Below are 27,202 nucleotides of genomic sequence, written 5' to 3'. Positions count from 1 at the left end.
CCAGTCACTGCAGTATGCAGAAGCTGCCGCAGATGGTATCATTGCCTGCACTGGATCTGCAGTGTTGTTTGAGATGGGAGGTCTGCTCCAGTTTATAATATATGACAAGCGGAATGGACTCATCACCCACATCTGGTGACCTCCCTTGTTGAGCCATCCTACTTGTTTAAAGCAATTTAGCTGCCTTGGTCACTGTCAGCTCAGACCACTGCCCAAACCAGCAACTGGTGTTTCCTCTGAGATTAGCTGTCTTCCCTTCCCTACACCCATGCCTTGTCCTCTTCTGTGCATGTTCAGGAATGGTAATGGTGGCTAACATTCATCACATGCTATTTATTCATAATATATCTTAAATTTTTAGTAGGAAGGGTCAGGTTTTGTTTTTACATTTGTATAAGCCTACTTGATTTCAGACTGGTGTGTTTCCCACGGTGTTTTTTTCCAAGATTACTACAGTCTATTACTGTAATGTTCATATTTTAAACGCATCCTGACTCTGCTACTAATCTCCTTTCAAACACTTTTAACAAATGACACTCATTAACAGTCTTCCCATTTGCCAGTGTACAAATTTTTCTTCAGTGATTGCAGATATGAATATGGTTTATTTGTATTTATTTGATCTTACTTGTAAAAAAAAAAAACTTCCCCCACGAAACAAAAATCTGTTTTTCTGTGCAGAATAATTTTCTGCTAAGCTAAGGTGGGAGAGTTTTGTGACCACTTTTGCTTCTTTCTTGAAAATGAATTATCCATCTCATCTACCAATAGAAAAAACTTTGAGGCTCAGTGGTTCTCTGGGTAGGACAGTATAGGTCAAGGACCATTTCACTTTATTACCTGATGTAGATACCTGTATCTGTCATGTCCAGGTTTTCATGGTGAGCGTATTTATGGTTTATTTATTCACAGTAATATTATTTATTTGAATAACTTGATTTTTATTCATATGACATTTATTTGTATGTGTTTTAAAATTGTATTCCTTTACCTCCTTCAAAATGTGTGCAGGTCCCAAAGGCAAGCAGCTAGAAGGAACTGAATGTCCACTCCACGTTGTTCATCCACCCACTGGAGAAGAGTTTGCTTTGGGGTGTGGAGTGTGCAGAAATGCTCACACGTTTTAGAGCATTCAGATACTTTGTCTGCAGAGAGAATACTTGCCTTCATGTGATGGGAGGATGCAGTGAAGCTTAAACTCCGCTCAGGATAAGAACGGGACCACTTTACATCGGTGAAAACGAACCATTCACAGTGCAAGAATGATGCCAAATACATGTACATAATTCTTGCTACGGAACGTTTCCCTGTTATTTTGGTTTATCTTCTTTTGAACCAAGATATCAAACTTGTGAGGTGTTTGCATGTGGCCATTTTCGTCATTGGCCTGTGAAGCATTGAACATTTATAGATAATTGGTATAAAAGGATCACCATACTCATGAACTAAGAATGATGCTGGCTTTCAAGCAGAAAAGAAAAATAATCACTGTTTATTGTATACTGCCTTTTGTAATCCTGTACAATTGCATCACGGGTGGGGATAAAAAGAGGAATATTCTGGTTTATTTCCTAGACTGTTATTTAAAAAAATTGTGTTAGTAAGACCTATAAATGTAATAAGTATCACACTGTATATAAAGCTATCAATGTTTGTCCTGTATAAGAATTACTAAATTACAAAAGCAATTTCATTTAAACTTCTAGGTTAAGTTTGAGCCTGAAATTTTAATGAAGTGCAATACTGAGTGTGCCTCATTACCTTGCAGCTGTAAACATATTGGAATGTACATGTCAATAAAAACCACTGTACATTTTTATACAGTGATAAAGTCTAATATCTGTGTAAAGAATTTTTTTTTTTTTTTTTGGTTTTTCGAGACAGGGTTTCTTTGTGGTTTTGGAGCCTGTACTGGAACTAGCTCTTGTAGACCAGGCTGGTCTCGAACTCACAGAGATCCGCCTGCCTCTGCCTCCCGAGTGCTGGGATTAAAGGAGTGCGCCACCACCGCCTGGTAAAGAATTTTTTGAAAAACAATTTAAACAGCGTATGAAGCCTAAAACCCACCTATAACACACTCATAATTTTCCTGTTCAAGAAAATAAAAATATCAATAAAGCACACTGATGGTATCTTAAACACTGGGTAGAAAATCATGAAAATAAATACGTAAAGATATGTCTTCTCATAGATACATGTGCCAAAGACAGACGGAGGCACATAGGAAAGGAGTCTGCATCTTTCTTCTTAGCCAGAAGCTTTTCTCACCTTTTACAAAACAATTGTCTCTTCTGCATACCCTAATGGGCACAGCTTTCTGCATACTTAATTGTTAGTTACCTATTTGTTTTGCTGGTGTTTGGATTTTCTTTCCATTTGAGTTATTGGAAATGTTAAATTTTAGATTTATAACTAATCATAAGTCAGATTTTATGTATTTCTGGTTATGTCTTGTCAGGTCTTTTACTGGCAGGCTGCATTTTGCAGTTACAAAGAAAGGGCCAGTTACTCCATTACTTACCTTGAAAGGTAATCTTATAAAGAGTCTTAAAGGAACCATAAACCTGAACTTTTACATGTGAAAAAGAATCAGTCAGCTCTACTTTAAATCTTTAGGGTATATATCCACTCATCAATAGTTTCTAATATCAGGAGATTGAGGCCAAAAATGTATATAAGGAATTAATCATCACAGACCTAGCAAGAGGAGCTAGCAACAATCAGGTCTTTTTGTAATTTTGACCATAGCCTAATGAGTTAGGCAGCTCAGCTATGTATCCTTGTGAGCTTTAGCTTGTTTTCTGGGGTCATTTATCTTAGAATTCTTAGCAAAGCATCTGGTCCAACCTAAAGTTATTTTAAAGTTTTGTATTAATTAATGGTGCATGGCCGCCTTTTCTCAGCAGTAGGAGAATTAGAGCCAGCCTGACTCCTGGACTCAGGTGCTGTCTTTTCATCATTAACCTGAGCATCTCCTAAGGTGAAGCTCATAGACCTTGGCGGTGACACATAGTCTTGTATTCATTTTCATTCATCAAAACTCTGTATAGGCTATCATTATTATCAGATTAGACAGCTTAGAGAGAGGTCATCTTCTTGACAATCCTCAGGTAAAAATGCCCAGTAGGACAGGATGTTTCCAAAGGATAAACATGACAGACATATTACAGGCTTATTACAGGAGATCTCCCTGCCTCTATGCACACCATGCTAGACACCAGAGAAAGAGAGCTGCAGCAAACATGTAAAGGCACAGCAGAAGCAAAAGCCATTCCGGGGTCTGCAGTCCTGTGTCCTTGCCAAAATGAGAGTGGCCCATCTGGTGGGCTGACACCTGGAACTTCGGCTGCTCGCTGCTCCTCTGGCATGGCCAGCAGCATACAGTGTGTGCTCAAAGTGACTTCTCCGTGTTTATGAAGAAGCCGTTCTTAATCCTACAGTCCCCAAGCTTTAGGAATAAATTACGACAAAGTACATGAAGAAGACAGTTGTGGCCACCCCCTAGTTCACACTTCCCTGTTAGACCAGCCTGCTAATACTTTGTATAATGTGCTAGGCAAAAAAGAACAGAGGCACAATAGTCGGACTTAGTGATTCTTTCTGTAAATAAACGTTTCCTATTTCCAAGTTGAGGAAAAGTCATTTCTTCTTAACCATCTGGTTCAACTCATTGTGCCCAAGATCTCCCTCACCCTGCCAATAAAGCTATTTGATAAAACATTTGCAGTACCCTGTTCACTTTGCACTCAGTGTTTACTAGTTTGCTTGTTTCCCCAGATCCTTTTCATCCTCTGCCTCTCTTCCCATCCACTTTTGTCATTGTGTTTTACCTGGATGAAGTCACACGTTCCTGGTGGTGATGATACATCAGGACATTTCAGCTCAATTTCCTAAAAACTGCCATTAGCACACAATGAGGGCTGGATGGGACAAGACTTGAGTGCCAATCCTAACATTGCTAAGCTACTCATTCTGTGTCCTGTATACCTGTATACCTTCACTGAGCCACTTGTTTTAACTAATTTTTATTTTTTTCATAATATGAAATCAAGCCAAATAAGAAAGTATGTACAAGAGTGATTTAATTCCACAATAAAATATTTGGGAGATGTGTGCAGAGGTGAGAACTTTCACTTCACTTAGTGTATTTTAACATTTTATTTAATCTATCAACTGCTGATGTGGGATTCCCCTCTGTATACTGTGAATACCGCCGGTTAATAAAGAAGTTCCTTGGGCTTATGACAGGGTAGAACAGAGAAAGGCGGGAAGGGAATTCCAAGCAGAAGTAGGAGAGAAAGTAGGTGAAGTCAGGGAGATGCCATGTAGCCACCGGAGGAGAGAGATGTTGGAATCTTGCTGGTAGGTCATAACCTTGTGGTGATGCACAGATTAATAGAAATTGGTTAATTTAAGACATAAGAGCTAGCTAGAAATATGAACAATCTAATAGACCAAGCAGTGTTGTAATTAAGATAGTTTCTGAGTGATTATTTCAGGTATGGGCAGCTGGGAAACGAACGAGCAGCCTCCGCCTACACATTGGCACCCAACTGGCATGTCAACGTGTGCCAGCTAAATCCACATAAAACCTGAGGAAGCTTGGAAAGGAATTATAATTATAATTATAGAATTATAGACAGATTTAAGCATGACTTCTTGGCACCTGGCTTTTTTTTTTCCCAGATGGGCTCTGTTTGCTGGCAGTGGGCGTTGGTGGCGCACGAATCCCAGCACTTGGGGGGCAGAGGCAGGTGGATCTCTGTGAGTTTGAGACCAGCCTAGAGCCTGGTCTACAAGAGCTAGTTCCAGGATAGGCTCCAAAGCTACCAAAAAAAAAAAAACTGTACTGTTTCTAAACAGTGGCTTCCTGGTTTGTCCTGCCAGCACGAACTCTGGCTCTTTCAGGAGACCAAGCACTTAAATGGGGTCTGTGAGCAGTGTGTGTTACAAATTGTTGAGCCATCGGAGTTCTACAGAGAAAAACAGAAAATAGCTTAATGACATTTTTATATTGATTACACATAGAAATAATATCCTGGACGTAGATTAGGTAAAGTCAATGAAACTGATTTTATCCATGTGGGTCTATGCATGTGTGAGCAGGTGCCGAAAAGTCCTCTGCAGCTGGAGTTATAGGCAGTTGTGAGTGGCCTGTTTGGGTGATGGGTCCTGAATTTGTGTCCTCTTAAGCAATGTGCCATCTCTCCAGTCCTCCTCTACCTTATTGTGTGTGTGTGTGTGTGTCCCTTGCGCCCTCCAGGTAGTCAGTTCCCTACCTCCCCCTCGGTTTCCAGGGACAAAGCTCAGGTCAAGAGCCTCAGCAGCAAGTGCCTATGCTAGTTGAGCCATCTCGCCAATGACCCTGAACTTTTTAATGTGGCTCCACCAGCTCTTAAATTCACGTGTACCTTGCATATACTTCTAAAAACAGTGTTGTCCTAGACTCTCATCTCAGCGGTTTGAGTTTCTCATTTGATTTTTTTTAAAGAAATCCATTAACTAATGCATAAAAATATACATACTAATAGTGTGGTGTGATATTTCAATTAATATATTCACTTAAAAATTTTAATATTGAAGTTTATGCATAGGAGCATTTGCCTGAATGTTATGTCTGCCCACCAATTTCATCGGGCATCCGATCTCCTGGGACAGGAGTTACGAATGGCTGTGAGCCACGGTGTGGGTGTTGGGAACTGAACTTGCGTCCTCTGCAAGGGCAACAGGGACTCTTAAGGGCTGAGCATCTCTCTATTCGCATCAAGTCATGTCTGCAATGTTTAATGTTTAGATTAGGTCATCGTTCTGACCTCTCAAATATTTTTTTCTGACAGAAACATTCAAACTCCTTCTAGTTTGTTTAACTGCACGATATATTATCATTATCTATAGTGACATTACCATGCTTATGGTCTTACGCTGTCTGCGACAGAACTTTTTCTCGAGGCTACAATTTTTTTTTTCCTATAAGAAGAATATGCTTTTGGGTGGAAAGACAGCTCAGCAGTGAAGAGTGCTTGCTGTTCTTCCAGCTGGCCTGAATTCAGTTCCCAGCCCCCAGGACTAGTGCCTCACACCTACTCGAAACTCCAGCTCCAGAGAATCCAAAATCCCTTCTGGACTCCATAGGCACCGGTACACACGCGCGCGCATGCGCGCGCGCGCGCGGACACACACACACACACACCACATAGCTACAACTAAATGAAAATAAAGTTAATAAAATGACAAAGAACAAATGCATAAAAGCATCTTAAAATTCAGCATTTTTTTTTTACTGGGCATGGTGGCACATTCCTTCAGCCTCAGCACTGGGTGCATAGAAGCTGGCAGATCTCTGCGAGTTCCAAGCTAGCCAGGCTAAGGAAAGGAGAGTTGGATGGTGGTGGTGCACACACTTTTAATCCCAGCACTTGGGAGGCGGAGGCAGGTGGATCAAGGCATAGTGAGCTCCAGGATAGGTTCCAAAGCTTCACAGAGTAACCCTGTCAAAAGAAAGAAAAAAGAAAGGGGGGGGGAGAGAAGGAGCAGGAGAAGAGAAGTAGAGTTATTTGCTTTAGACACAAAGTCAAAGGCACGTATATAGGTTTTGCAACTGTGAACTTTTCTCATTTTAAGAAAATCCAGCATCAGCCAGGAAGTGGGCACACGCCTTTAATCCCAGCACTCAGGAGGCAGAGACAGCCGGATCTCTGCGAGTTCGAGGCCAGCCTGATCTACAAGAGCTAGTTCCAGGAGAGCTAAGGCTGTTACACAGAGAAACCCTGTCTCGAAAAAAAAAAAAAAAAAACCACCACCACAACAAAAAAACTCTTAAACAAGACAAATAGCATTTAAAAGACGCCTTGGTTTGCAAAACGCTCCACCATGGGTTTTCTTGTAACCAGCCATCTGCTTTTTTACACTTTCCCTGCGCATTTTAGAAAAATATTCTCAGACTTCAAGGTTCTAGTTCATAAGTAAACGTGGTTTTGAAAAAGTTACGAATCATTAAGAATAGTCTTGGAAAATAGTGGAAGTGCAAATATTGTTTTAAGAAACCATTTGCAATCATCGCGTTAACCACGCTGATTTATTAGGCGTGCAGACTGCAGCCCTGGAGACACCCTAGGCCGCGCCCTCCTCGCGGAGGTGGATCGCTGTCAGCTGATGTTTACGTCCGGGAGGGGTGGGTCCAGATGCTGCAAACACACCCTCCTTTCCTGCACCCAATCCACCAACCTAAATTTTCTGGTTTGAACCCAGAGACAGGCCCGTGCCACTTAGCGAGCTGCTGCCCGCCCACCCTCCGCCCCTAAACAAAACTTCTCCCGGGACTGTCCCGAAGGCTGGAGCCGCCCTGGCGCGCGCTCCCGCTCCTGCCCCGCCCCCGGCCGCGCGCGCCCGCCCCCTCGGGCGGAGACGCGCAGGAGCAGGCGCGCACCCGCGAGGCCCGGGCGCCATCTTGGATTCTGTAACTGGGCCGCGGCTGGCTGAGGGCGTCCGAGGAGGCGACGAGGAGGCGCCGAGGCGGAGGACGCGGACTGCGCGGAACGGAGAAGGGAAGCTTTTCCCCCGGCCGGCCGGAGCCGTCAAGGTGGAGCCGCGTCGGCGCCCGCCGCGGGAGCAGCGTCTCGGATGCGGGCGGAGCGTGGGGGGCCGCGGCGGCGGGAGCGCGGAGAGGGGGCCCCGGGAGGCCTCATGTGAGAGCGGCGGGAGCCGCCGCCTCCGCCCGCGCAGCCCGGGGTGCTGTGTGGGGGAAGCCGCCCCTGGCAGCAGGTACGGCGGGGGTTCGGGGCCACGACCCGCAGTCGGGCGGGCGGGGAGTTCGGCGGCGGCCGGGGGCGCGCGCGGGCCGGCGGGGCGCGACCGGGACCTCGGGACTTGTCAACAAGGCGCGGTGCACGCGCACGCGGGGGCGTGCGGCCGGGCTGGGTGGCTGGCGCCGCCGGGCTCGCCCTCGGCAGAGCGGGTGCGGGCGCTGGGAAAGCCGGGGGCCGGGAAAGCCGGGGGCCTGGGTAGGGTGCCGAGAAGTATCAGGGAGAGCCAGGCTCGGGAGGCGGCAGCGCCCACGCTGGGCGGCCAAGTGGAAAACTTGGCCAACTACGGTGCAGCCTCTTCGGGCGAGCTGCAGACCGGCTCCCGGAGGCAGTGGGGTTTGTGCATCTCCGAGCCGAGAGGTGAGAGCAGGAGGCGCTTTGTGGCTAATGGTGTCTGTGCCAGTGGCCCAGGTGGTTTTCTTACGTGAAAAGGGTAACTTTTAAAATTTCTCTGAGCTCTTTAGAAAACTATCTGTAACTAAACTCTTAACCCAGTCCGGGTTATGTTTGCCCACCCCCGGTAAGGTCCGTCTATAAGTCCTCTCCTGGTTGTCTGTATCTCCACTGAGCTCACCGTTCTGAGAGTCTCTCTTCTATCGTTCAATTCTTGTATTTTAGCCAAAGAATGTGTGTTAGGTTTCCTTCTATCCAAAGCAAAACATAGGACGTTCTGGAAATTATGCCAAACCAGACTTTCAAAGCTTGAGTACAAGTGGAGTCTTTAATTACTTCACGCCCAGTGTATGTAAGTGTCTGGGACACCGAGAAAACTTTTGACTCTTTGTTGCCGATTTTGGGAATGTTTGATTGGCTCACTAATTCCGGGTGCCGCTCAACTAGTTTGTAGGTTTCCTTCATTAGGTTGCTTCTTTGGCACTTGACACAAATACCAGCGGACGGTCCTGCCACTGGGGTTGTATTTGCTGGGTTCCTGAAACACTACAGTAAATCAAAACTGCCAAAGTCCAGGTTTTCCGTCCTAGAAAATCTCACTGACACTTAGTGTCCTGTTTTGGTACACCACACTCCCTCCTAGACGTAGAAAGCACTTTCTCTTGGACAAGAAGCAAGCAGTATAAAACCCATTGCTGTAAATTAGTTTATATTAGTGAATGCTCTGAATTGTTCAACTGTCTGCATAGCAGAGCTTCGTGTGTAGATAGTTAAAATAAAAGGCATTGGAAGTTTTCAACTGAAAGGGCCAACTTTGAAAAATGATATTTCAAACTTTACGTGTTCATTCACGAATGTTATTTTCGTGCCTAAATGAGAATAGTGCATAGGACATTTTAGCAATTGGCCTTTTATTTTTGTATTGCTTCATAAGATTTGACATTAATTTCATAATGCCTTTGACAGTCCATAGACTTTTTAGCTATTCATAAACTACTAAGTACTAAATACATACTTTGGTGATCTATGTATTCCGTTTATATTTCAGTCAAGAGCAGTATTTAGAATACTGTTACCTGGTGTTGGGTGATTGTATATTGTCCTTTCTGACTCCACCCAGACGTGGAGCTGTGCTGAAATACACTTCATTAGACCAGCACTGTGTGGGGAGGCAGAGGCAGTGGATCTCGGATTTTAAGGCCAGCCAGGATTACAGGGCAAGGCCCTGCCTCAAATAAAAACTGTAGAATCTTAGGATTAAATTATTGTAAGGCTGACATTTTTGTTAGTTTTGGTTTTGAATCTGTATACTTGACAGTAAAATGAACTATTTCTGTTCCAAGTTCTGGCATGGGAAGATTTCTGCAGAAGCAGCGAAGCGTCCTTTGTGGACAGAGGAACAATTGTTTCATTTTTCTCTGGATCTCCGCAGCTCAAATTCTGAGTAGATTTGGGGAATAAGAAAGTCCTTGGTAGCAAATTCTGTTTCTTTGACCCAAATTAAAATGCTAAAATTAAAGTTAAGCCTTCAGGGTGAGTTAAAGTGGGAAAATGGGTCATAATGACAGGCTAACCTCTAGTGCGACATGTTTATTGGTGGTGCTTGTTTCTAAGGCGGTCCTGTAGATTATTCTAACCTTGCTCTGAACACACTTACAAAATCTATTTTTAGATTCATAAATAAGTTAGTCTTCCATAAAGTCATCTTGTCACCTCTGTCATTTTGTTTTCTGGATTCTCTTTCTACTCATGAATAAGCCGTTTTTGTGTGTGTGCATATAGTCAGGTGCAGGAACACAGAAACAGACAGTTCTTCTGTTACCGGTTTTGGTCGCCTGCACTGACCTGGTGTAAGATCATGCCCTCCGCCATTCTGTTTGCTCTCCAGCCCACAGTCCTTTGCACAGAGTTTGCAGCGGCTAGAAGGGAAAGTCTGTACATATGCACATCCTCCATTGAACAGAGGATTAAGAAAGTCATATGTGTTGTTTGTCACTAGTTAGTTGGAGTCACAATCCCTGTGAGTCTTATTTGGACCAGTGCCTTGTCAGAACTGCTGTCTAAAAGCAAAGCACTGTAGGTCCGAGACCATATAATAGCTCTAACAAGTGGTTCGTGTTAGTATAGAGTGCAGTATACTTAGTCAACTAACCAATCACAATGTGTCCTTTAAAACTTCGGTTACATTATAATAATGACCAGAAATAACTGTATATAACGTAGAAAGAAAAAAAGCAGATGGGGAAATTTCCTGTAGTCCCACTGCTCGTTTTATGCTAAGTTAGTGGAGCTCCTTCCGGAGTTTCTGTACACCACTACTCCCTGCCCCCTTATTTGAAAGTTAAAATTAAATTGTTCCTCGTATTGGGCGGGGGTGGGGGCATCACTTTTTTCTACTGAATCATGTGATAGCTTTCCTACTGGATTGTTTTTCTAAACAGATCAATTGGCTCTCCTTTCAAAAGCTCTAATATTTCATTCCTCGTAAGAGCCCTGAATCTTTTACAAACTGAAGCATCTGACAGTCTTGGAATTTATCCATAGCCATAGAATTAGTTAGAAGTGGAGCTAAGATTCAAACCTAGGGAGCCAAGACCAAGAAGCAAATGGAATGGAGTGGGTAAAAATACCTAGAAAAAACATGGAGGTGTCATTCAGAAAAAAAGAAAGAAAACGACAAGACAGGAAAGATGAGTGGCAGAAATGTGTTGGGGGAGCTGGAACTGCGCATAGGCAAGGTAGACTGCTTTATTAATTAATGCCGCTACAGGTTGAGTTCAGGCCTGGAATATAAGACAAGGGCTTTAACATTGGACTGTACTCAGGCTGGAGAGATGGCTCAGAGGTCAGGAGCACTGGGTGCTCTTCCAGAGGTCCTGAGTTCAATTCCCAGCAACCACATACATGCAGACAGAACACTATATACAAAATTAAAAAACTATTAAAGAAGTTGGACTGTACTCTGAGCCCAGGTTTACTTACGTTAAGTAGAGGTTGGATGTGTGTAGCAGCGGTACCCCTTGTTATGTCACAGGCCGCAAGTGCAGATCTCTGGACTGCTTACCTTTCATCCTTTAGAGGTGCGTGGGGACCGTGATCCACCTCAGATTTAAAAACGCAAATATAGTTATCCTTGGGTGACTGACGAATTTGGAAAGTACCACTCTAGGCTCTTTTATAGTCACTTTAAGTAGTGGACTACAACTCTTGAATTCGAATTTTGTGGTTTACTTAAGTCATATAAGTAGTGTTTAAATGTAAGTATTGGAAATCACCTCAGGGATGTTCATCTTCACCAGCAGTTTTCATTGTATTTTTATATTCTCCTTGGATTGTTGGTTCAGTTTTTTGTGCATTTTTCTGTTTAACCATCCAAATACAAATACGTCTCAGTGATAGAAAATGAATTTGTGATTAAAAGTTAAATAAGACGGGAAAAAATGATGGATTTTTCTAAATAGGATGAAACGAGGAGGAAGAGATAGTGACCTTGATTCACCTGAAGAAGGCACTGCAGAGAAAGCTAAGAAACTGAGGACTGCACATGAACGTTCTCAACCTTGTGATTGGGGTAACCTTCTGCAGGACATTATCCTCCAAATTTTTAAGTATTTGCCTCTTCTTGACCGGGCCCATGCTTCACAAGTGTGCCGGAACTGGAATCAGGTATTTCACATGCCTGACTTGTGGAGGTGTTTTGAATTTGAACTGAATCAACCAGCTACATCTTACTTGAAAGCTACACATCCTGAGCTGATCAAACAGATTATTAAAAGGCATTCAAACCATCTCCAGTATGTCAGCTTCAAGGTAATGCTTTCACTCCTTCTGTGAAAAATACAAGTGTTTTAATGGCTTTAATGTCCTAACCAATACAGCTTCTTATATCTTTAAAATATTTGACTTTTTAGATAAAGCGCTTTAAGTTTTAAAATTATTGCACACCTTAGAAGCCATTGAGAATAATTTTTAATATTCACTGGAACTAAAATACTCCTTTACAATTTATTACTTAAATGAGCAAAAGCAGCCACTAAGTAAACATAAGTTGACTAAGTTTTAAATTAACAGTACGTAGTTGGCAACAAACTCGAGGAAAGGCAAACATACAACAAAAAAGTGGTCTTCAGCCTCTGAGTTGAGACCTCTTTGGGGGTCCCATATCAGATATCCTGCTTATCAGATACATACATTGCAGTTCATAACATTGAAGTGGCAGTGAAATAATTTTACTGTTGGGGGTCAGCACAACATGAGGACCTGATAGAGTGTGGCAGCATTAAGAAGGCTGGGAACCATTGCATTTGGGGATGATTATTGAGCAGCATTCACTTGCTGTTTATGTCTACTAGTGAGTATTGCTTTTGTTTCATTTTTGTTTTGAGACAGGGTCTCTCGGTGTAGCCCTGGCTGTCTTGGAACTCACTTTGTAGAACAGGCTGGCCTCGAACTCAAAAATCCATCTGCCTCTGCCTCAGGAGTGCTGGTGTTAAAGATGTGTGTCACCACCACCCATCAAGTGTTTGTTATTCTGATGCACTTTTATCTTAAAAAAAACCTTTAAAGATGGTATCGGAACTAACTAGTTTGAGTATATATTAGAGGAAAACAAGAGGATTAATGGAAAACGTAAGCGAGCTGTTTGCTTCATTTCAGTGTTACAGGGGACGTGTAAACCCGAGTGAGGGTGAAATGAGTGAAGGAAGGTGGGTTGTGAGATCTGAAGAGCATTACATGAAATCATAGTAGCGTGTGTGAGAACAAGGGTTTAGCAAGTTGTATTTTGAGATAAATAAAGAAATACGGGATGTTCGCTGAATCCTTGACACTATAGATTATTTTTCTTTAACAACTGATAATTATTGTTGGGCATGGTGACTTACACATGTATCTCACACATGGAGAGTCTGAGGAAAGAGAATCAACAATTGGAGGCCTCCCTGGACTATATATGGTAAGGCCTTCTGTCTTAAAAATGTTAAAAACAAAACCTAAAAAGCTACAGTAAAAGCATAGAATTGCCTGATTTGCCCTATTTACTAAAGGGGCAGGTTAAATCTGTACTAATTGTGTGGTCTTAACCCAAACTTTCATGCTGTCTCTAAATGCTATCTATCTTCCTTGTAAGAACTTGGTAATAGAAGTGATTGCACAGACTGGTCATACAAGTACTACGTTAGATAGGATTGCCAATTATAGCCAAAAAGAAAAAAAATAATGAAATACCTGTTAAGACCATCCTGGGCTATGTAGTGAGTTTAAGACTAACCAGAGATATTTAGCAAGAGCCTATTTCAAGAGGGGGGAAAAAAGATGCCTTGTTAATTTCAAGTTTACTAGACTTCTTTGATAATTTTTAGTGTAGATGCATCCCAGACAATGGGATACACTTACTGATACAAATTATTTTTTTGTTTGCCTAAAATTCCAATTGGGTGTAGCGTTTGTTTGACATGGGGTAGGATTCAAGCAAACAAAAGTGAGGACCTCCTCACCACCCCTCCAGAGAGGAACCTGAAGTGCTTTCTCTTGGGATTTAGTCATCCCTGAGATGCCTTAGAGTGTTTTAATGGCAGCTATGTGGACAGAGGATCTAGAGATCGGAAAGATGGTTCTGTCCAGTATGCTAGTTGGGTTCTTGGAGTTTAGCTTACAGCCTCTTAGAGTGCTGTGACAGCTCAGGTATACCCACCCAACTTACAGAGCTCACAGAACCATCTGTGCTAAATTTAACGTTTTTGTTAGGGATGTATATGTCTGAGGAAGTAACTTCTAATGTAGAAAGCAAGCACACTGCAGGGATTATCCTGACCTAGTAAGAGTTAAGTGGACACTTTAGGTTGAAGAGAACTTAGTCAGGGTTATTAGTCCAACAGTGCTCTCAGACTGTGCTCAGTTTACTCACCAAGGGGGGTGTCAAGGGAGAGCTCGGCAGTCCCACTTACAGCGTGTAATTCAGATGATTTGGTTTAGGCATAAGAATTTGCATGTCTCCAGTACTCGGGTTATTTTCATGTGGTCTGGGAACCACATTTTGAGAGCTACAATTGGTACATTTCTTTCACAGACTATGGCATTGAAGAGCACCTTTGGGATGCAGTAAAACACATATTTATTTGGAAATAAAAGTAATGTATTTAACATGTTTAGTCTAGGAAAAAAAACCTAACTTTTACCCCTTCCATGTGTTTGGTCATATTATTTTTTTTTTCTTCAAGAAATGTCTAAACACAATATATACGAACAGCTACTTCTATTTTGGTTCAGTTTATTTTGTGCTTGTTTAGTTGGACACCCTTGTTTTACTCTAATGAATCTTTCTATTTAAAACACTAAAGAATTTCAGGTTGTGCGGTTAATTTAAAAATTCTCAGTGACATTAGTTTCTTCAGGTGACCTGAAACTGTTCATCTTAGACACTGTTTACATGTGTTGTTTGATTTTATCAAGTAAAAATTATTAAAGACAAAATTGATTGATTTTGTACAGTTACTTTGAAATGAATCAACTTAGTCTTTTAGTTCAGCACTGAATAAATAAATATACATATGAATTATAGTGAACTCTGTTGTGAAAATTAGACTGAGGTTTTGGGGGAGAGATGATTAAAGATAAATGTCCTTTACATGATAATGCACTGAAGTAATAACTATATGTCTTGCCTTTATAAAAGTAAGCTATTCAAAGAGAATGTGGCTCTCCCGTGAGTAAGACCTGTTTCCTTTCTAAGGTGGACAGCAGCAAAGAGTCGGCCGAAGCAGCTTGTGATATACTGTCCCAGCTTGTGAACTGCTCTTTAAAGACACTTGGACTCATTTCAACTGCTCGGCCAAGCTTTATGGATCTACCAAAGGTATCTGCTGCCTTTGTCTTATTCCCTTTTGCAGAGCATTCCAGTGAAAGCCCCCAGCATTGTTGGTATTAACAGTGAAAGGGTAGCAAAGCAATATGTGTAATGGAATCTGGCTTCTGTTTACAGTGTTGAAAAATAGTATTTAAAATATGCTTTTAAAGAGTTTTTAATGGGAAGCAGAGGCAAGCAGATCTCTGTGAGTTCGAGGCCAGCCTGGTCTTCAGAGCAAGTTTCATGACAGCTAGGACTACAACACAAAGAAATCCTGTCTCAAAAATCCAAAACAAATTTTTTTTCATGTGTATGAGTGTTATATTTGCATGTAAGTATGTGCACGTCATGTGTGTCTGACGCCTGAGGATGCCAGAAGAGGTTGTCAGATCCCCTAGAACCTGGAATTGCAGGCAGTTAGGCTGCCATGTGGGTCCCGGTAACCAAACCTAGGTCCTTTGCTAGAGCAGCAAGTACTTTTAACTGCTGAGCCATCTCTCCAGCAACAGTAAAACATGCTGTCAAGCATTACTTTGTTCTTCATTGGTACAGCTAAAGAGTGAGTTTACAGAAGATTGTCTAGCTAGTGGAAGTGCTGAAAGACGTGAAATAGACTAATGACCCTGCCTGAACCAAAGAGAACTATGGACGCTTCTTCCTGAGCCTTAGAACGGGTTGTTGAAATTAAAAGTCAAAAGTAGAGAATGCTAGTATTGCGCAAGTAGGGCCCGCTTATTATGTACACACTTCTGGTAAATGTAATGCAAAGAGTATTTTTGAGGAAAGTTAATGTCAGCATACCTTGAACTGTCTTACAGATTTTATTTTAGACCGTTTATTCTTAGGAGGATTTAGCTGTTTGTGTTAGTCTTATACATAATCGAAGACTAGTCTCTACCATACAACTGTTCTTTTTAAACTTTTTTTTGCATAAAGTTGGTGTGTGTGTGTGTGTGTGTGTGTGTGTGTGTGTGTGTGTGTGTACATGTGTGGAAATCGGGACAGGGTCTCATTTGGTAAGCCTCGCTAGCTAGAATTAAAGGTATGCACCAACTTGGGTTGTCAGGCTTGTGATCTTACCAGTTGAGCTATCTTAGCCTACAACTCTTCTCTTTGAGACAGAAAAATTATCAGAATACCTCCTGAGAAAGGCCAGTTGATAAAAGCTGCAGTCTAGCTTGCTAATGCTCAGTAGGTTAGTATCCAATAATTGTGTGTGTGTGTATGTGAGGGGGGGGGGCACTGAGAATTATACCTTACCAGTGTCCTACCACTGAGCTGCATAGTCAGACTAGCTAACAGCAATAATTTGAAGAAGGTTTTTTTTTAAAGTATACCACAAAGTATACTTTATACTTTTTAAAAAGTATACATATATGATATGTAGGTTAAAAAAAGATTAATTTTAGTTTTATGTGTGTGAGAGGAAGGATGGGTGCCATTTATGTGCCTGGTACCCATGGAGATCAGAGAACACATCAGGTCCCAAGAACTGGAGTTGCACACAGTTGTGAACTGCCTTGTGGGTGCTGGGAACTGAACCTGGGTCCTCTGGAAGAGCAGCTAGTGCGCCTAACTGATGAGCCATGTGTCCAGCACCAAAATATGTAGACTTATCTCCCAGTTCATTTTGCTAGAGTACTTCAGGAAGGAATATTTAATGTGAATTGTAACTCTAGGTGACTGTTGCAATTGAGTAACAGAACCAAATGAAATACTGTGATTTCAAAACCTCTGTTTGATTTTAAGTTCCATTAATTTTGTATGTTTTAATTTGGAATGTTTTCTCATAAGTTAAAAAGGAAAATGAGACTCTGGCTAACATTTAAGATTATTAAGTACACCAGTCAAGTCCCAGTAACTTGGATCTAGCTGTGCATAGATTTCCGACTCTTACTCCTGTTCTAAATGTGGATGAAGCCAAGTCGTCTACAGTCCAGAGACTGCCCAAGGGCCTTGCGTTAGGAAATGAGTTACATACAGTGTAGTGCCATCTGCTTCAAGCTCAAGGGAAAGGAAATGCTCTGAGTTGATATTTTACATACCTGCCATACTATATTTTTGAAATTGTGGTATATATAGAGTAAATTATATTATAAAGCATGTTAAACATAATTTGATTTTTTTATTATCTGGGGCTCTCAGTGTGCATATTTGTAGAGCTAATTTAAGAAATGTTGATGTAGCTGGAACTGCCTCAAATGCTCATTGTCCTTTTTGCATTTTTTTCTTTTTTCTTTTTTCTTTTTTTTTTTTTTTTGTAGAAAGGATTGAAATAAGGTGTTCCTATACTTTGGCTATCCTGAACAGAAGAGAAAATAGAAGAATATATGTGACCATAGCTAAATCAGGACAATGAGGAAAGAAGTTAGCATGCAGCCATGGGCTTGCTAATAAAGAACTGTGATCGTGGAAGATGTAGTTGAGTTTGACATGAAGATACTGTGATGTTAATGAATAAGTTATTTAACCAAAATTTTGGAAATCAGTTGTTTAGATGCAGTAAGGCAGAAAGCAAGTTAAGGATTGTGACCAAGGAGGTAGTATTTCCTTGTACTTCATTGTCTGTTAGCATGACTTCGTCCTCTGACACTGCTGTGGAGTTTCTATTAAGGTAGGTTCAGGGTGAGGTTGGTTCTATAGACATGTGTTGTATTGGTCTTTTTTCCCCTTTCCCTAAGTATTTGCCCATTGATTATAGCTTATTTTAGCTCTGATTCTCAAAGTCATGTACTTTAAATGTGCTGTAATCCTTGTTTTCTTAAGAATTTTTTTGATCAGGTAGATCTCTTCATTGTATATAAGAAGTTAAATATAATATAAGTAAAATACATTAATATCAGGTCTTGAGAATCTTAGATACAGTGTTTTGAGAGGGTTATAAATTTGGGGTTTTTAAATGATTCTTGCTTGTTTTTGTATGTGCTTCCTGGTCCAGTTGAGTTAGAACTTTGAGCTGATTGACCTCAGTCTTGATTTTATCACTAATTTCTATGTTTTTGTTCTTTCCCGTGTAGTGCAGTGTACAGGACATTAGCTTCCAAATACGGTGGCATGTTGGAGGGAGACTCTTAGTCTGGTTCCAGGTCCTTTTGCTCTCACTGAGGTTGCTGTGATTTAGAAATAGTCTGAGGCCTGCAGTGACATTTTCTCCCACAGGTCCAAAGGCTCTTCTCAGAGATGGAAATTAGTCTCTATGACTGTGCTTTGGTAACTTCATGCGGGGTGCTGCCTTTTATGGTTCTGAAATTCTTCATTCAGAACAGAGCGCCATGCCTAGTGCTGTAAGGAAACCTTGTAAGATGCCATTGCTAAGGAACTGAACCAGTGTTTTAACCTTTTGTCTTTCAGTCTCACTTTATCTCTGCACTGACAGTTGTGTTTGTAAACTCCAAATCCCTGTCCTCACTTAAGATAGATGACACCCCAGTAGACGATCCGTCCCTTAAAGTGCTAGTGGCCAACAACAGTGACACACTCAAGCTGCTAAAAATGAGCAGCTGTCCTCATGTCTCTCCAGCAGGTATGTCATGTCTTTATCAGACATATTTTAGTAAACTATATTGCTTTTCAAATTAAGAAAATTGTTTAGTAATTCTGTTAGTGAGCTTGTAAATGAATTAACTGTATCTTCTTCCTCCACATGAAAATATTCAGTGTCCTAATAAAAATAGGACAGTATCTGCAGCAGTCCACCATAGACTGATTTTCATTCTATTTTCGAATTGTTTTATGTGGAAATTGAGTACAATATGTGCTAGAAAATGGATGAAATGAGAAAGGGGGGGAGCTTTTTTTAGCCACTTTTTGCTGGGGCAGAATATCTGATAAGCAGCCTAAGGATGAATGAAGAGTCTAATTTCGCTCACAGTTGGAGGGTGCTGGTCAGTCTGGTGAGGAAGGTGTGGTGCAGGAGCATGAAGTAGCTGGTCTCACCTCATCTGCAGTTTGGAAGCATAGGTGAAATGGGGCCCATCTGTAAGACCTCAGGCCTTACCCCAGTGACTCATTTCCTCCAACCAGGCTCCGGTCCTGAGAGTTCCACAGCCTTCCAAACCAGCACTAACAGCTGGGGACCAAATGTTCAAACATGAGTTTCTGAGAGACAGTTTCACATGGAAACCACAAGGCAACAACTGTACTTGAGCTCCAGGGTATTGGGTCAGAACAGTCTCAAATTCCCACTAGTAGGGTAGAAGAGGTGTAAGGAAGTCTGATTGCCTTTCTGAGAGTGCTCTTTAAAACTTAGATTTTAGAAATAACATTATAAAAGGTCTTTTCAACTACTTTTATGTAGAACTTTCTAACTATTAGTGCATTGTCCATTTTGAGGTTGTTTAAATCACAAGTGGTTTGTACTGAAAAGTAAGTGTAAACATGGTTTTCATACTTGTTGAATGAATGGGCTTCATTGTTGACGTCTCCCACTTTTGAATCCCTCCCTGCCTGTATCTGTGTTGTTCAGCAAAGTCTTTCTGTGTTTGTTTTACTTTCTTGCCATAAAAAAGGTTTGAATTTCCCCCAAAGAAATGACTTACTGTTGAATAGAGAACACTGGGTTTCTCCAAGACCACCCACAAGGAAGGAGGGTCTTGGTGATGGCATAGCTAGGCCTACTGTTGTGTTTACCTACTTGTCTCAGTCTCTAGATAATCACTGAAAACATTACAAAATAGACTTTGGCAACTATTTTCTGTGTGACCTTGATCACATTTTATTGTCTGATGAGGCTGAGAGCCATCTTCTGTAGCTTTATAGTGTTCAAGGTCCTTTGTGTCCTGACCTCTGCCAGCTTGTTTGTTCTTTACTCACAGGTCCTATGGGCTGTGAGCACTGAGGGGCTGGGGTTATTTGTTTTGACCTTCCTTTACACTGTGTCTTGTACAACAGTCTTTAGAAATTGTTTTACCTATACTCATTAATATATCATCTTCATAAAACTTTTATTGAAAAAGGATTTGTGAACCATATAATTTATAATTCATGTAAAATAGACAATTATTGACCTTTAGTGTGGTGACTAGTAGTGTATACATCATCATCACTATGAATCTTAGAATATTGTCATTATGAGCAAAGAGAAGCCTGGCTATCACACCCTAAAAACTCAGCTATCCAATCCTACCCAGTCCTAGGCAACCACTATTGCATTTTCATTTTCTGCAATTTTTCTAAACTGGGTAGTTCCTATACATGGAATTGTATCGTGTGTGTCTGTCTTTCTGGTTTCTGTTATTTAGCATGTTTTCAAGGTTGTTTTTTTTCCAAGGTTGTTTTTACTATATAATTGATTAGAATTTCATTATTGTTGCTATGTAGAACCCATTGTAAGTTTATAGCACATTTACTGTTGACCAGTTGGTGGATATTTGGGTTGTTTTTTACCTTTTGATTAAAACAGATAGTGCTTATGTGAAAATTCACATACTTTTGTGTGGTTGTATTGGTTCTCTTGGTGTGTATAGCTAATAATAGGGTTGCCACATCATGTAGTAGCTGTTACCCACGTGAGGAACTGTCCTCCTACATGTCAAACACTGGCTCTAGGACAGATAGCTTCCTCATTAGACAAAGATGTATTCTGGGAGTTCCAAACAAAATATGATAGCTGGTTTCCAGAACAAAAATGATTAAACCCAAAATACAGGATGAAGGTGGAGAATTGCCATCATACAAACTTTTTGTACATCTTTACTGATGCTTTTTATCCTTTTCATTATACCTATCCTAGTTGGTATATACTAGTACCATCGTGGTTTTGATTTACACACAGACACCCCGACCCTGCTGCTACCCTTTCAGGCCTCTTACTGTTATATAAACGAGGTTAGCTTTCAACTCATGATGATCCTCCTCCCTTATCTTCCCAATTCCTGGGATTACATGCATGAACCATAATGCCTAGATGCCTTTTCTTGATAATTTTGGGTTTTTTTTTTTTTTTTTTTTTTTTTTGGACAGGTTCTCTGTATGTAGCCCTGGCTGGTCCAAAACTCAGTGTTTATCAGGCTGGCCTTGAACTCTCAGAGATGAACCTCCCTCTGCTTCCTGAGTGCTGGAATTAAAGCATGGGCTACTATTCCCTGCTCTTTGGTGACTTATTTTTCAGGTGCTTAGTGGCCATTTGAATATCTTCTTGGAGAAATGTCTATTTGGATTTTTGCCTATAATTTTTCTTTTGCTTATTTTTAAAATTGTCTTTTTATTATTGACTTGTGTTTGTCCTTATGCTGTTATGTATTTAAATGCTCATAACTAAGCATTAGCTGTCTCTGGCTGCATAGTTAATTACATATGCAATAGCTTATACTAATGCCTGATTATCAGTCCCACAGTTTATAAGGCAGAGTTGTAGGCAAGTCTCAGATGGCTTCTGTGCTTAGAGTCTTAGGCCACAATCATTGTCTGTCAGGCTGGACTCGATCTGGAAGCTCCAGGGAAAATCCACTTTCGTTCACTCTTAACTGTGGGTGAGTTTGTGGTTTTGAGGTTGACATCTCCTTTCCTCACTGTTTTGTGTGGTGGGGGGTGGTCCCTGCTAGAGTATGCTTGCTTACTTAGTTTTACTTTTTATGTATAAAAAGTCATTTGATACTGTTAACATGGATCTAAAACTTGCATGTCTTAAAGTTAGCAGTTAACATTTTGAGTTCCATTTGTTCTCTGACTCTTAACTTCCTCTTCTGCATCTGGCCAAGAGTAAACTGCTTCTAAAAGAGCTCATGGTTAGATTAGGAGTATCTATATAGGTTATTTCATAAGGCCAGTTGTGCCATATAGCACAGCACCAAGATAGGCAGGGTATCTATCACCTGCCAGATCACAGAGACGAGGGAGTAGATCTTTGAGGGGAAAGGGCATTTTGAGAGTTATAACCTCCAGCTGCTACAGTGGTTTCTCTCATTTGCATCTTTGCAGTTTTTTTTTTTTTTTTTTTTTCGAGACAGGGTTTCGCTGTGTAACAGCCCTAGCTGTCCTGGCACTAGCTCTTGTAGACCAGGCTGGTCTCGAACTCATAGAAATCCGCCTGCCTCTGCCTCCCGAGTGCTGGGATTAAAGGCGTGTGCCACCACCGCTCAGCCTGCAGTTTTCTAAATGTTAGAAGAACAGGAATTTGCAGTGACTTAAGTAGTGACCTAGAGGTCTCTTCCTCCTCCTTGGGCTGAGTCTTACTTTGTGGGTCACTTTGTCCCTTTTCTGATTACATTGCCCATTCTCACCCACTGCTGGCTGTACTTTATTGATGGACCTATCTAGATTTCTTAAGCAGTAGTTTTACCTACCACCCCCTGCTATTTGATGTACGAACTTACAGTTCGTTTTTGTATTCTAGCTTTGCTGTCTTTAGCTAGCTGTCTTTCTGCTTTGAGCTAGAAATACTATTTAGATCCTACAAATCCTATTATTTGTAGGTAAACATATTTAGTACCTCCCATAACTTGTGAAAGGAATAGTAATGAAAATGTGTATGTTTTGTTAGTCTTGCCTGTTTCTAAACGTAAGAACTGGATAGAATGTTGGATAGAGTGACATTTTGGGGCAGAATTCTTAAAGGCCATTTTGGAGATCAAATACTGATTTTTGGTAAAGTCGTCTGTTACTAGAATAATAGTTTGGGTGAATATGTCTTGAGTATGGGAAATGTTTAAAAAATTGTTTTCCTTAGAGCTCAAAACTCATATTGTTACCTTTGACTCATTTAAGAGTGATATTTTCATATTTTCTAGAAATTTGACAAGCTTATTAGTACTATTAGTTGTTAAATTATAACCATTTGATGTTTTTTCTGACGTAAATATTCTATTTATATTAGGATTACATTTTTAATTTCAGGAACTATTCTCATCTCTGTTCTAGTTGAATGTGGAATTTTTCTTAAACTGTAAGTTTAGTGTAATGATTTTTTTTTATATAATATGACTTCTGGCTCTCCAAAGGACTATGAGCTTGGAGCCAACCCTGGGCTACCTAGTGAGTTATGGGTAAGGAACAAACAAAAAATGACACTGTACATTTTTAGAATAAATCTTAGTTATGGCATATTTTTAAAATGACAATTAAATAGTTTTCTTAAGTTATAAATGAACAACAAAGATAAAGAATTGGTTTTATATTATAAACAATATGATGTGACTTCTAATTCATTATTACAACTAAAATTTTAAAAATTGGTTTAATTAGTGAAAAGGGAAATACGGCTATTTTATAGGACTTGATTAAACATTTAAACAGATAAATTGTACAAAATCTTATAAGTAATTGGGCTTTTTTTCTTTCAAGGTATTCTTTGTGTGGCTGATCAGTGTCATGGCTTACGAGAACTGGCCCTGAACTACCATTTGCTAAGTGATGAGTTGTTGCTCGCACTGTCTTCTGAAAAGCACGTTCGCTTAGAACACCTGCGCATTGATGTTGTCAGTGAGAACCCCGGACAGACACATTTTCACACCATTCAGAAGAGCAGCTGGGATGCCTTCATTAAACACTCACCCAAAGTGAACTTAGTGATGTATTTTTTTTTATACGAAGAAGAATTTGACCCGTTCTTCCGTTATGAAATACCTGCCACTCATCTTTACTTTGGGAGATCAGTAAGCAAAGATGTGCTTGGCCGTGTGGGCATGACCTGCCCGAGACTAGTAGAACTGGTAGTGTGTGCCAACGGGTTACGGCCCCTGGATGAGGAGTTGATTCGCATTGCAGAACGTTGCAAAAATTTGTCAGCTATTGGGCTGGGGGAATGTGAAGTCTCATGTAGTGCCTTTGTTGAGTTTGTGAAGATGTGTGGGGGCCGCCTGTCTCAGTTGTCCATTATGGAAGAAGTGTTGATTCCTGACCAGAAGTACAGTTTGGAGCAGATTCACTGGGAAGTATCTAAGCATCTGGGCAGGGTATGGTTTCCAGACATGATGCCTACTTGGTAAGGATTGCATGATATAGGGCATGATGAATAAATAGCACCTTAATTTTAAGAAAATGTATTATAATAATAAAAGTTTATTTGCTCTAGTTCTGATATAATTCTACTATCTTGTGGCACAGAAATTTGATATCTTTGGTGAGCTTAAAATGAATGATATTTGTTGGAAGACCTATAGTTTGGGTCAGGTAACTTCTTTTTTGTAACTTAATCACAATCAAATGTTTAAAAATTAAAGTGTGGTTTCATATTTGAAAGTAATATCAAGTTATATGAAAGTGAGATCATTCATAGTCTGAAGGAAACAACATGTATATTCTAATATCTAAGAAGTATACTAATAGGTTTTCTGAGATGTTCTCTATGCATTTTTTTAAAAAAATGTAAACTTGACGTTTTAGGTCTTCAGTTATAAATACACCTGTTATAAGGTGTTTAATATAGCTCAGGAAAGTGAGCATTTTGTGAGAGAAATGTATGGTATAGCTCATAGGAGGTTGGTTAAACGGTTTCAGATATTATGAAGCTGTTTTAAAAATTAAGATATAAATATCAGAGTATTTAGAACTCTGAATGTGGCAGTGGTCGTTGAGGATGGCACACAGCCAGGATTACTCTAAAGGAACCAGTGGAATAGAGAGGTAGTAGTAGTTTTGTATGAACCTTAGGTTTTCTGTGTAATATGCTAAACCATGTGAGCTCTTTTCTGTTATATTATTAATGTTGTGGTGCCTGAGGCATTGTATGTAAAGGAATGCTTTAATCTTTTTTTAATCTTTGTTTAAACTAGTTTTAACTATTACACAATTTAAACAAAAATCCCACTTAAAAACCAAATTGAAATAATTAAAGGTAGAACTTTATGAATTGTTTATGAATAGTTTTCATAAAAGAATATTAATCTCCAGTGAATTTTAGTGATGGCTTATGCTTTAATTTTGGAATTACATAGCTAAAATAAATATAACTTTCAAAATCAAAAGGAGTATCTGTACAGTTCAGACACTAAATTTAAAAGATATATAAATATATATATATAAGTTCAGAATAATTTTTGAGTAAATATTACTCAGTAAACTGGAACATTTTAAAAATATCTGCAGTTTTGTGATTGTTAATCTGGTTGAAACTGGTATTTTATATTTAAGTTATGTAGCTTTTCATACTACTTTCATATGAATAAAGATAAATTCTATCAGAGTGTAAAAAATAGTAAGTTTTGGTCATATATAGTTTTTTTTTTCAGGTACTTTATGAGCTTGGATTCTAGGCACTCGTGCAGGAGATGTCTCTCCTGAGAGAAACTAGAAGTGATTTACTCCAGCAGAATACTTCAATGCCTGACATGGCTCTCTTTAGTAGTGCAACCTTTGAGAGAACCCTGATAGTTACAGAAGCTAACAGTCTTAAAAACAGGTGAACTTCTTGAGAATAAAACAAAATGTGGTTTTCTACACAATTTATGCTTTCCAAAAATGATATTTTTCAGCTACATATGGATGAAAAGAAAGACTGACCAGAGCTCAGCAGTAAAAGCAGCTATTAGAATATCTCCCTCTTCCTAAATAGTAAAAAACTTTGACTATATGTACAGGAAATACCTGTGTTAGGTGTTTTGGTTTTTTTAAATTTTTTTGAGCAACTTTGGAAAATGGATTTGACGGTATATAATCAGTTTTACTAACCAAAGCTTTATTTGAAAACTTACTTTTTGTAAAATTCAATTACATGCTTGAATACTTTAAGTCACTTTATAAGCAAAATGCATAGCACTTAATTTGTTTATACTGTAAAATATATGTTAAATGGTTTTATCAATTTGAGAATAAAGATAGTTACTAATGCTGTTGTATTTTTATAACCTTAAGGAACTAATCAAATACACATTATAAAGTTATGAATTTTAGCTTCATATGTATTATTTGATAAGTGTTTAAACGCAGTAGTAGACTGGCTTGTTTGAAGATACAAAATTAAGGCACACTGAATTTGTTCTTATGCTCTAATAACTATGACGTTTACCATGAAAGTGATCAAACATAAGGACTAGGTTCTTCATCTATTCAGAATGAAGCTGTACTTAGAATTGTGAGTTCAAGAGATTGCTGAAAGGTGGTGAATCCTCTTGGCAGTTCTCAGCACCCACATCTTGCCATAGCTGTCCAACTCCAGTTCCTCTGACCTCCATGGGCACCTGCACTCACTTCCTGTCCACACTCCCAGACACCCACATTCATTAAAACATAAGGATGAATACTTTTAAAAGTTTTTTAAAAGAGTTTACTTTAAGCTAGCCAGCCATATTGGAAATCTATATAAGTAAGAATAGCTTTTTAGCCATAAATATTATTTTAATCTACTATCTTAAATAGGTTTCAGAAAACAGGTCCAATTTGGTGTGGTAATGTAGGCTACTCAAGTATTTAAAAATAGGCCTTGATAACAGTAAGTTAATAAACCTATTTGTGCAAAACTTGTTTATATTTGAGGCCAGTTTTAATATTAACAAGAAGTAAGAAAAGTCCACCAGTCTGCTGGCCAAAACTCCTTTAAGAAGAGAAAGCATTTTCAGAGGCCAAAAGCTGACTCTTGGAATTAATAATTGCCCCCCCTCCCCCGCGCGCACACACACAGTGTAAATACTTAAATTGTTTCAAAAAGGAAGAAACTCTTGAAGGCACTTGGAAGAGCATGAAGCTACCTGGTGTGTTTGTTTAAAAAGCTGGCTGGGTGCAGTGCAACAGACCTTTAAGTTATTTAGAAGGCTACGCCAGGAGGATTGCAGTTCAAGGCCCACTCAGGCTGCCAGTGAAAGGCCAGCCTGGCAACCTCATCTCACAGATAAAGGAGGCTGTGGAGATGAGCCCAGTGGTAGAACACTTCCCTCGTGTGTGAGAGAGCCTAGGTTCACCTTACAGAAACTCGGTGTATCTTTATTCTTAAAGAATGTACGTATATAATGTATCTGCATTTCCACTCTCCGTTACTCTGTCTTCCACTCTTGCTGAACCCCCTTTTCCCCCAGCAAGTTTTTCTTCTACTTTAATGCCTTTTTCTTTTTTCTTGGGACTCACTGAGTTTAACTGGAGAAGCTTGCCTGAGCAGGGTGGGAGACTGCTGAAGCATGGGCAGCTGATTAGTGGCAATACCGCTGGAAAAAAATGACTCCTCTTCCCCAGCAAACAGTTTATTAGAGAGGGCTGTGGCCTCCTGAGCCGCATTCCCCATTCTGGTGGAGTGTTT

General features: G+C 40.1%; 2 protein-coding genes and 1 long non-coding RNA gene across 22 annotated transcripts in view; 2 read left to right on the top strand and 1 right to left on the bottom strand.

The window, feature by feature from the left end:
• Mycbp2 (MYC binding protein 2) overlaps positions 1-1,837 on the top strand; it is a 214,271-nt gene extending 212,434 nt beyond the window's left edge. For all 14 annotated transcript variants that reach the window (XM_050144671.1, XM_050144676.1, XM_050144674.1 and 11 more), the window contains one exon: positions 1,012-1,837. In XM_050144671.1, the coding sequence (XP_050000628.1) occupies positions 1,012-1,127 (116 nt within the window). In that variant the 3' untranslated portion in view covers positions 1,128-1,837. The remainder of the gene's footprint in view (positions 1-1,011) is intronic.
• LOC126503159 (uncharacterized) overlaps positions 1-27,202 on the bottom strand; it is a 1,076,305-nt gene that overhangs the window by 244,101 nt on the left and 805,002 nt on the right. The window lies entirely within an intron of this gene.
• Positions 7,468-25,801, top strand: Fbxl3 (F-box and leucine rich repeat protein 3). Of its 6 annotated transcripts, none has more exons than XM_050144702.1 (7): positions 7,468-7,761; positions 11,657-12,005; positions 13,102-13,149; positions 14,926-15,048; positions 18,391-18,562; positions 23,320-23,959; positions 25,206-25,801. In XM_050144702.1, the coding sequence occupies exons 2-7, from the start codon at positions 11,658-11,660 to the stop codon at positions 25,255-25,257; spliced, it is 1,383 nt and encodes a 460-aa protein (XP_050000659.1). In that variant the 5' UTR covers positions 7,468-7,761; position 11,657; the 3' UTR covers positions 25,258-25,801. The 6 variants fall into 6 exon arrangements, with proteins under 6 accessions (XP_050000659.1, XP_050000661.1, XP_050000655.1 ...); XM_050144698.1 differs by lacking the exon at positions 7,468-7,761 and adding an exon at positions 8,008-8,162; XM_050144700.1 differs by lacking the exon at positions 7,468-7,761 and adding an exon at positions 8,010-8,162 and having other exon boundaries at positions 23,320-25,801.

This window comes from Alexandromys fortis, unplaced genomic scaffold, assembly GCF_014885135.2.
Source record: "Alexandromys fortis isolate MF-2015 unplaced genomic scaffold, M_Fortis_MF-2015_v1.1 scaffold_43, whole genome shotgun sequence".
Lineage (NCBI taxonomy): Eukaryota > Metazoa > Chordata > Mammalia > Rodentia > Cricetidae > Alexandromys > Alexandromys fortis.
Note: the sequence above shows the minus strand (reverse complement) of the source record. Positions and strands in the feature narration are given on the sequence as shown.

Bases quoted from the DNA above. Each gene is read 5' to 3' on its own strand.
- Fbxl3 (XM_050144702.1), top strand. From the start codon at position 11,658: ATGAAACGAGGAGGAAGAGATAGTGACCTTGATTCACCTGAAGAAGGC. The intron at 15,049-18,390 runs GTATCTGCTGCC...TTTGTCTTTCAG, and splicing joins GCTTTATGGATCTACCAAAG to TCTCACTTTATCTCTGCACT. The intron at 23,960-25,205 runs GTAAGGATTGCA...TTTTTTTTTCAG, and splicing joins CCAGACATGATGCCTACTTG to GTACTTTATGAGCTTGGATT.